This window comes from Vanellus vanellus (genome assembly GCF_965231255.1).
Source record: "Vanellus vanellus genome assembly, contig: HAP1_SCAFFOLD_527, whole genome shotgun sequence".
Taxonomy (NCBI): Eukaryota; Metazoa; Chordata; class Aves; order Charadriiformes; family Charadriidae; genus Vanellus; species Vanellus vanellus.
Genome location: NW_028128606.1, coordinates 5,121 through 14,645, shown reverse-complemented (window position 1 = coordinate 14,645; position 9,525 = coordinate 5,121). Strand labels below are relative to the sequence as shown.

General features: G+C 55.4%; 1 protein-coding gene across 1 annotated transcript; it reads right to left on the bottom strand.

Moving 5' to 3' along the window:
• Nucleotides 1-1,354: 1,354 nt before the first annotated feature.
• On the bottom strand, nt 1,355-9,324 carry LOC309684140 (etoposide-induced protein 2.4 homolog). Its single transcript, XM_082500096.1, has 11 exons — nt 9,231-9,324; nt 7,219-7,366; nt 5,960-6,105; nt 4,041-4,101; nt 3,422-3,488; nt 3,211-3,335; nt 2,812-2,931; nt 2,570-2,681; nt 2,275-2,386; nt 2,094-2,168; nt 1,355-1,961 (listed from the first exon to the last, which is right to left on the bottom strand). Exons 2-11 carry the CDS (start codon nt 7,258-7,260, stop codon nt 1,781-1,783), a joined length of 1,041 nt encoding a protein of 346 aa, XP_082356222.1. The 5' UTR covers nt 7,261-7,366; nt 9,231-9,324; the 3' UTR covers nt 1,355-1,780.
• Nucleotides 9,325-9,525: the final 201 nt, after the last annotated feature.

Here is a 9,525-nt window from a genome sequence, read left to right as displayed (position 1 = left end):
CTTTGCCACCCAGTAATGCCACAGCCACTGGGGCAACCAGCACCCTCCGGCCACTCCCCAGATACTGGGGTGGGAAGGAGGAATGGCTGTCCCTGGGCTGTGGACTAACACCCTGCTCTCGCTACCAGCCCCTCCGAGCTTGTCTGTGTCCTACAAGACACTGTGCACCCCACACCCCTGCACCCAATCTCCCTGCACACCCCATCGTTCCGCACCTTCAGGCACCCCAAAACCCCTCACACACACACACACCCCAGCCCCTAAGTTCACATCCCACAGACTCCAGGCCCTGACTATCAGCAGTGCCTCACCCCACATGCCTGGGCACCCCAAAACCCCCCAGCCCCTCAGCCCACAGACCTGGGCACCCCATAACCCCACAGGCCCTCACCCCACAGACCTGGGCACCCCACAGGCAGGACCTGGGCACCCCACAGGACCGCAACTTCCCTCACCCACAGGCCTGGGCTCTTCACAAGGCCCAGGCACCCCATAACTCACAGACTCCTCGTCCCAGAGATCTGGACACCCCAAAACCCCCCCAGCCCCCCACCCCACAGGCCTGAGCACCCCATAACCCCACAGCTTCCCTCACCCCACAGCCCGCCCCCCCCCCCCCCCCGCAAACCTGGACACCCCATAAAGCCACAGCCCCTCACCCCAGAGACCTGGGCACCCCATAACCCCCCAGCCCCTCGCCCCACAGGCCCGGGCACCGCTCACCTCACAGCTCCCTCACCCCACAAGGCCCAGGCCCCCCTCACCCCACAAGGCCCCGACACCCCACAAGGCCCAGGCACCCCCCGCCCCACAGGCCTTGAGGATCCCACGACCCCCTCACCCCACGACCCTCCCCGCCCCACAGCCCCCCCTCGGCACAGGACAGCCCCCACCGCGCCCCCGGGGCCGCGGCCCTCACCCCGGCGCCGCGCTCGGCCCCGCCGCCCCGGCCATCCGCCCCGCGCAGCCGCCCTCACCCGCCGCCGCGGCCCTCCCCCGCCCCGCCCCGCCCACCCGCCATTGGTCCTCACCGACGCCACTCCAGATACGGCGGCGTTCATTGGCCGCGACGCGGGGAGGTGGGGCGGGGCGGGCTGCCTGCGGCGCCTTCCGATGGGTGGGGCTGGCGGAGAGCGAGCCGTGACGTGTCCGCCGAGGCTTGGGGCGCTCGGAGGGGCGGGGCGAGGCTCATCACGTGGGCGGATGCGGAAGCGGGCGGCTCCCGCCACGTGGGTAGCGCCACGTGGGTGGCGAGCCTCCGTCGCCCGGCCCCGCTCCGCGGTGGCCCCGCCGAGGGGCACACACCCCACCCCACCCCCGTCCAGCTGAGAGAGAGGGGCAGGCACAGGACGGCTGCGAATCGTGATTCCTCTGTTTAATGTTTCAGTGTGAAAAGACTAGAGAAAAGTCGATAAACCGGCCCAAAAAAAAAAAAAAAAACAAACAAACCCCAAACCCCTCGGGGTTTTGGGACATCACCGGTTCCTCCCCCGACCCTACAGAAACAGTACATGCACGGGGAGGGGGGTAGCGCGGCGCTCGACGGTGGGGAGATGGCACGGGTACAAAAAGAGTCCACTATAAAACCATGGCGGGACGCGAGCCGGCTCTTCGAAACTCACAAAGGTGTTAAAAATCCACATTTTTTGTTTGTTTTGTCTTTCCCCCCAAAAAAACAAAATTTCCATGGTGGCGAGGGGAGACGCAGAACCGACCTCGACGCCTCGGCAGGCTGGGTCCTGCGTGTCCCGCCTGTCCCCGGGTCAGGGTTTGGAGGGGCTCAGTGGCCCAGAGCAGCCGTGTGTTTGGCAGGAGAGGGCTGGGGGGAGAGGAGACGGTCGGAGGAGGAAGAGGAAGAGGAAGGGGAAGCACCGCCGAGGGCGGACTGAAGGTAAACGGTCTTGTGAAAGAGTCTGTTGCTGAGGAAAACCACCAAGGAGAAGAGCCGGAGCTGGAAGTGGCTGAAAAGGAAGAGAGCCCATCAGCTCCCGGCACCGGGAAATGCCCCCGCTCGCTGTGGGATTTCAGGGAGCAGCAGGTGAGGTTTGGGGGGATTTAAGGGTATTTAGGGAACGGCGGAGGTCGGTACTCACTAAGTTTTGCCAGGGGTCCTCGCTTCGTTGGCGCTGATGATGAAGAGAGGGAAAAGGATGGAGAAGAGGCAACCGCTGGAAGGAGAAAAAAAAAAAAAAAGAATAAGAAAAATAATAAAATGAGAAAAATAATAAAAGGGGTGGGGTCGGGAAACGGGCGCCCGCCCTCCCGGCGACTCACCTGATGATGTAAGAGGATTGCATCGCCGTGAGGAAAGCCAGCGGCAAGCCAAAGCCGAAGTAGTAGGGCCAGTTTCTCTCGATGTTGGACAACCGTTGGTGCATCTCAATGCCTGGCGAGAAGAAAAACCGGCGGGAATCAACCCAGGAGAGGAGGAGAGAGAGACACCTCTGTCACACTTCATTCCAATTAAAAATTGAAGGGGAAAAAAAAATAAAAATAAAAAAAAAAAAAAATCAGCCTCGGACCCTCAATCCGGCCAAATTCCAGCCCGGAGGGGGGCAGCAGCTCTCACCTTTGTTAAACCAGCGGTACTCGAAGCAGTAGAGGGAGTAGAGCAGGGACATGTGGAGGAGGCTGATCAGCTGGCCCACCAGGTCGATGGGGAAGAGGCTCACGATCATTCCCTGGGGGTTAAAAAATAATAATTAATTAAAAAAAAAATTAAAATAAAAAAAAAAAGCTCTGGATTCTCTGGATTTGGGGGAGAACGTGGCAGGGGGTTGCTTTGTTTTGGGGGTGCGGCTGTCGTCTCACCTGGATGAGGAAGAGCGCCTGCAGCAAAAGGTTGAACAACATGTCGGCGATGATTTTGCTGACGCTGGGAAAGGGATGAGGCTTCCTGCCGGACACTTCGAACGCCAGATCCGCGATGTCCTGCGGGGTGGTGGAGGAGGAGAAAAAAAACCCAACAAATATAAAAAAAAAAAAAAAAAAAAAAAAAAAAAAAAAGAGGCTTGAAGGAAATGAAATTCAAGAGAGAAACATGGGCGTGGGGAAAATGAAGTTCGGAAGAGGTGAGATGAGCTGGTTTTGCCCATTCAGAGCCCATTTTTGGGGTGGGATTTCATCCCCCGCCGAAAGGCCGCCCCCCCTTGTGCCACCTTAACAAGGTGATTCCCCTGGTCCGAGATTCCCCCGGTCCCTGTCACCTACCTGAAACCAGATGGCATTGACGACCTTACTGAGCACAAAGAGGGGAAGGACCCAGAGGGCGCTGAAAATGGAAGTGAGGATGAACTCCAGCCAGGACCAGACATCGCCGTGCAAGGAAGGGTCACCTTGGGAAGACGGGACAGGGAGGAACGCGTGAGGAACCGGCGTAGGAACCTCCTCGTTCCACCCTACAAACAGGAAAGGGACTTACCGATGATCTGTGCCGTGACCGACTGAAGGACAGGTATAAATACGCGGTAAAACAAGAAGAGACTAAGCTAGAGGGGAAAAAGAAGACAAGAAGGGATGTCGATGAGGTGCTGCACGGTCGTTTCTTGCGCTGCCCTAACGACTCATCTTAGGGCAGACCCTCTTCCCACTCCTCCACAAGCGGAGGACTGAGGCTCTCTGCTTAAACACAGCCAAAACCTACAACTGAGCACTTTATTTTTAACATTTCCACACCGGTTCCTTCTATCTGTCCCACAGGCTGACGGAAAAACGAAGCCGGCGATTTATTGGGCTGCCGAGCGTCCGCTCCGTTAAGGATCAGCCTCACGAAACGTCAGAGCTGGGGAAACGTCTTTAAAATATCGATATTCAGTTCGGTAAATCAGTATCACAGACTGCAGGCGACTATTTAGAGAAGCAGCTGGGGTTTAACGCGCGGGTTTCCCAAGTGAGTCTACGATCCTACATCCTTAAAATACGGCGTCGGGACTGGGAGCGCCTACCGATTCCCGCAAACACGGGCTGGGCTTTCCCGGGGTTTTTAACGTAGGGAAAAAAAAAAAAACCAAAACCCCACACAAATAAAAATACCCACTTACCCAGAATACGCCTCCGTTCCAGGCACAACACTGAAATATCCGGCTCACTATCCGGGGTTCGCTGCAGAGAGAGACGGGCGAGACGCGTTCAGGTCCCAGCGCCCGGACAAACGTCCCCCCCAACAAGCGACAGACTGCTTCACAGAGTCGCGGAACGGCTGAGGTTGGAAGGGACCTCTGGAGATCATCCGGTCCAACCCCCCTGCCAGAGCCGGGTCACCCACAGCAGGTTGGACAGGAACGCATCCAGGCGGGGGTGGAATATCTCCAGGGAAGGAGACTCCACACCTCTCTGGGCAGCCTGTGCCAGTGCTCTGCCACCCTCACAGGAAAGAAGTTTTTCCCCATGTTGAGATGGAATTTCCCCTGTTCCAGTTTGTGCCTGGTGCCCCTTGTCCTGTCGCTGGGCACCGTTGGAAAGAGTCTGGCCCCATCCTCTAGCCACCCGCCCTTTAGATATTGATCAGCATTGATGAGATCCCCTCTCAGCCTTCTCTTCTCCAGGCTGAACAGCCCCGGGGCTCTCAGCCTTCCCTCAGCAGAGAGATGCTCCGGTCCCCTCATCATCTCCGTAGCCTCCACTGGACCCTCTCCAGCAGTTCCCTGTCTGTCTTGAACTGGGGAGCCCAGAACTGGACACAGTGCTCCAGATGTGGCCTCCCCAGGGCAGAGCAGAGGGGGAGGATGACCTCCCTCCACCTGTGGCCACGCTCTTTTTAGTGCACACCAGGATGCCATTGGCCACCTTGGCCACCAGGGCACATTGCTGGCTCGTGGGCAACTTCTTGTCCACCAGGACTCCCAGGTCCCTCTGCTCTCCAGCAGGTCAACCCCCCCCAACCTGTACCAGTGCAGGGGGTTATTCCTCCCTCGGAAAACCAGAAAAATACGACTGCTGAGTCCCCCCAAAATATATATAACTCCTCGAGGGCATAGGCAGACACCTCCGTGGATGATCAGGACCATGGGACACGGGAGATTTTTCCCTCATCTTGAAATAATGTCAGACTACCGCCGAGCTAGTCAGAATAATTTGTAAACATGTGTTAAAAATGTCTTTTTGACTGCGTGAAATGCCAGCCTGGCTGTAATTAGGGCAGCGGAGAAACACCTCAGCGCGGCTCGGGAGTTCAGACAGAAGAACAGATGCTGTTTTGCTCCCACGTGGACATAATTCTGGCATTTCCAGCCTTAGCGGATGCAGAACGTGGCAGGGCCGGGGGAAAAAAATGATACTCGATCTGCCCCAGACACGTAAATCGGATCTGAGCTGCCGCTTCTCCCCCGATCCCACGGCTACCAACAACAACGGCATATCTTTGAGACAGCACGAGGGTTCAGGAAGAAAAGAAACCCAGAAACCCACGTTCTTTCAGCTTACAGAGCTCCATACCTTCTATTATTATTTCAAACTAATCGCATACTCTTAGTTGTCAAACAACGTAAAAAGTCTGACTTATCTCACGACAATAGTTCCAGTTTCATCACACACAGTGGGAAAAGGGCGTTTCACATCACCTTTTTCGTATTTATTGGCTCCGCGCTTCAGTGCGATCGGGTTTATGAACCATTTGCAAACACACACCACAAGTTCTGCTTTCGCCGAAACCCGGCTCGCAGGGCTCTGTCGGTTCTGTCAAGTATTTTTACGGAGATCTTCGCAAGTGCGGGCAACAATAATGACTTTATTTCTTAAACCCCGCTTGCCTCAACTTCCCTTTTAGCCACACAACTGTGACACGACAGATGTTTAAGAGGAAAAAAAAAAAGCACAAGCACTGCCAAATCGCACTCGCCAAAGTTTTGCAATTCATCGGGCTCTTTAAAGCTCGGGGCAGAGTCGTGCTCTCCCTCCCTGCCTTCCATGGGCTAAAAGGAGGGAATTACCCAATTTATGACCCGTCAGGCCCCATACTCACTTCTCTTGCTTCTTCTCTTCCATGTGAAACCTCCGCTGGGCCAGCGCGCTGTTTGCTCTCCTCCGCCTCTGCTCTTCCCTTTTCTGCTGGATCCGGGCATCCAGCTTGGAGATGGTGCAGATGCCCCAGATGGAGTCCTTAATCCCCTGCGGACACGGGGAGAGGCCATCACATTCCACCCCGCAGAGAGAGGAGGAATGGGATGTGGCGGACCCAGGCCATGGAAAACCTCCCGGTTACGGAAAGGGACTTGGACGTGGCCAGCCCCGCTCCCTGGCTAGCAGGGGAATCCAGGCGCAGCCAGAGCCAAGGTTTGGAGCAGCAACACCGACTGTTGTCCGTGGCCCAGTGACCTAAATCACCGCATGTTCCAGCATCTTTAGGAGCAGCAGTACTTTTTTTTTTTTTTTTTTTTTTTTTTAAAGGTGTGATTTCTCATCCAATCTCTGCTATTTATAACTCTGGCAAAAGCCAAAGAGTCAGATCTCTCACAGCCCGTTTCTTCTGCCTGGCAGAAAGCCCTTCTTCCCTTGCCAGCATTTCTACGGCTAATAAAATAGAATTATACAAAACATTTAGGATGCGCAAAGTCCTCGTGGCCTGACTGTACGTACGAGCTTGATGCTTACTCCTTTACAAACAAAAGCACCTGTCCTTGTCCCAGAAACATCCTCTCATCAGCCACATCCATGCAAACCTGTTAACAGGAAAGTGCCCAGAAGCACTTGCATTACTCACTTTTACAATTTAAAAGACCAGGAGTGCCACCTCCTAGAACTCCCCAGGCAGTTATTTTCGGCTCCAGACGATATCACAGCCATCATTATCAAAATTTCACTTCCAAATAAAGACCACAAGGATGCTAGCGTGAGCCAGGACAGCATCACTAGCCAGATGACCCACATGACAGCTTGCTCTGTGAAGTTTTTGACCAAAGCGAATAAATTTTGATGCCAAATGTGTGTGGCTGAAATGGCAGAACATGATGCTGCTGGTACCTAACGAGGTGGAAATGAATGACATGAGCTGCTCTACCCACTGCTTTACAGATGGTGTGAGAGCACCATGAAATGACACAAGTCCTCCCGCTTTAGACTGTGGCCAGTGCGCCACAGATCTTTAAAAGCCCCTTTTCCTTCAAAATTTTTAATCCACCCTTGATGACATAGGAAGCAAGCTGCTCCCTGCAGAAGACCCACAGTCAACGAAGCAAATGAGACCATTCCCTACGACAGAGGACTTGAAACGCAGAGACTTACCCTGACGAGGTCATGAAGGAAGGTTTTCACGCTGTCTGCCATCTCGACTCCAGCATCACCTCTGGTTCCAAAACTATCAACTACAGGGAGAGGGGAAAAGCCGAACCCAAACCTCTCTCATCCTGGAGAGATGGGAAACGGATGGAGCCTGTGGAGAGAGAAAACACAGGACCGCAGCTGGTGTTAACAGCATCAGTCTGAGTGGGGTAATTACAAGCTAAATCACACCCCGGCGATTTCCAACAGCCTTCCCTGCCTTCACTGGCTTCCCATCAGGCAACCACCCTCAAACTTACAGACCCATCCTCTTAATTCCACGGTATCTTGTATTAACGAACGCGGAGTCTCAGGAACAGCAGAGCCTGTATTTCTACGCAGCAGAACGCCATGCTGGGCTCCTCATTTTTGGAAGCGAAAAGCCGGCAGAGCCAGCCCAGAGAGGTGTGAAAACATCTTTGCTAAATCCAGCGTTAATTTAACACTTTACAGCTCCACCCCTGCTCTTCCTCATGCACTAGGTAAGAAACTCCAGGTCTACAATTAGGAGCCTTGCAAAACAAAGGCTGCTCTTGAGCTGTCCCATAAGCTTTTGCCCAAAGCAGTAATTACTCCAAACAGCCCTTTGCAAAACATGTTGCGCTGAGTCTTCTGCTTCTTGTAAAGTGCCACAGTAATACACAGTGTCTGAATTAAGCAAAAAAAAAAAAAAAAAAAATTAAAATCATCAGCTAATAATACTCATGGAGTATTCAAGCAGGAATTCAAGCTGCTCGCTTCTCCTAGGCAGGAGCTACCGGCAGGCTGGTATCGCAAGGCCTATTATATGTCAGTGTTGCTGTTGCTCTGTAATACACAGCGCAGAATACAAACAATTGAAAGTAATTTAAAAAAAGAAAAAAAAAAAAAAGAAAGGTTTTTATTTTGGTTATTCCAAGACAAAACCTGCCAGGGTTTGAACTGCACTCCTGCGAAGCAGTGAATGCCAGTTCAGATGGAACTGTGGAAGCAGAATTGGCCTCCAGCTTTATTAAAGTCAAGTTAATCACAGGCACCTTCACCCTAAAATCAAGCCTTTAGAGGTGGACACACAGCGTCGGGGACTTTTCACTTTAGCCAGGTGTCCGAGGTCTGGGTTGCACTGGCAGAGCCGCGGCACAGACAAAAAGGCAGAAACAAGCGTTTTCTTTGTTCCAGGCAGCTGCGCCTCACCACCCTTCAGGCTTGGAAATGTATGCCTTCAATACAGCGAGACCTGACTGCCGTACGGTCCCGGATTCCACATAAAGCCCTGCCTGACTTATTTTTACCCAGGGGTATTCCTGGGTGACACCCCAGCCTTGGGGGTTACTGTGCAGGGGGGGAGAAACCTCATGGCACCCCAGAGGTGCTCGGGATGGGGAGCCCAGGCCTACCCCACAGTTATGCTGCAGGTGGTGGTGGTGGTGGTGGTGGTGGGGGGAGAATCGTCTCCACCTGCTGTTAACTGGGGTGACCCCCATGGTTACATTGCGGGGGGAATTTACCTCAGAGCTGCCCCCGTGGTTATTGGCGGAGGGGTGACCCCTAGAGTTTATCCGGGGTGGGGGGCCCTATTTTACCTCAGGGCTGTCCCCACAGACTCCGAGGGAAGCGGGGAGGAGCACAGTTACCTCAGGGCTGCCCCACGGCGTCCCTGAGGCCCAGAATTACCTCAGGGCTGCTCCCACGGTCCCCCCGCCGCCCACAGTTACCTCAGGGCTGACCCACGGAGCTCCACGGTGCCCGAAATTACCTCAGGGTTGCCCCACGAAGCCCAAAATTACCTCATGGTTGCCCCACGGTTTCCCCCGGGACGCAGAATTACCTCAGGGTTGCCCCACAGGTCCCCCGAGGCCCACAGTTACCTCAGGACTGCCCTCCCGCTTCCCGCGGGTAAGCCCCCCCCCGGATGGCCCACAGTAACCTCACGGCTGCCCCCACGGCCACCTCAGAGCTCTCCCCGCCCTCTCCACCCCCCCGGCTCGGTCACTCACCGGCGGCCGCGGGCTGCGGGCCGGGGGCGCACGGCGCGGCAGGCGGCCCAGCTCCCGGCGGCCCGGCCGCCACGCACCGCGCATGCGCCGCCGCCCCGCCCCATGCGCAGGCGCACCGGCGCCCTCCCTCTGCGCATGCGCGCTGGCGACCCATCACACCGCAGCGGCGCATGCGCACTGCTGCGGCCCACCGGCAGCGCAGCGCCACCAGGGGGCGCCAGGTGGGCGGGGGAATGGGGGATACTGGGGGTTACTGGGGGTAATGGGGAACACTGGGGGGGTAATGGGGGATATT

What these genes read in the sequence shown, in the direction of transcription:
- LOC309684140 (XM_082500096.1), bottom strand. Translation starts at nt 7,260, where the DNA reads ATGGCAGACAGCGTGAAAACCTTCCTTCATGACCTCGTCAGG. An exon ending in GAAGAGAAGAAGCAAGAGAA is followed by an intron (nt 4,102 to 5,959) that starts GTGAGTATGGGG and finishes CTCTCTCTGCAG; the next exon opens with CGAACCCCGGATAGTGAGCC. An exon ending in CAATCCTCTTACATCATCAG is followed by an intron (nt 2,169 to 2,274) that starts GTGAGTCGCCGG and finishes TTCTCCTTCCAG; the next exon opens with CGGTTGCCTCTTCTCCATCC.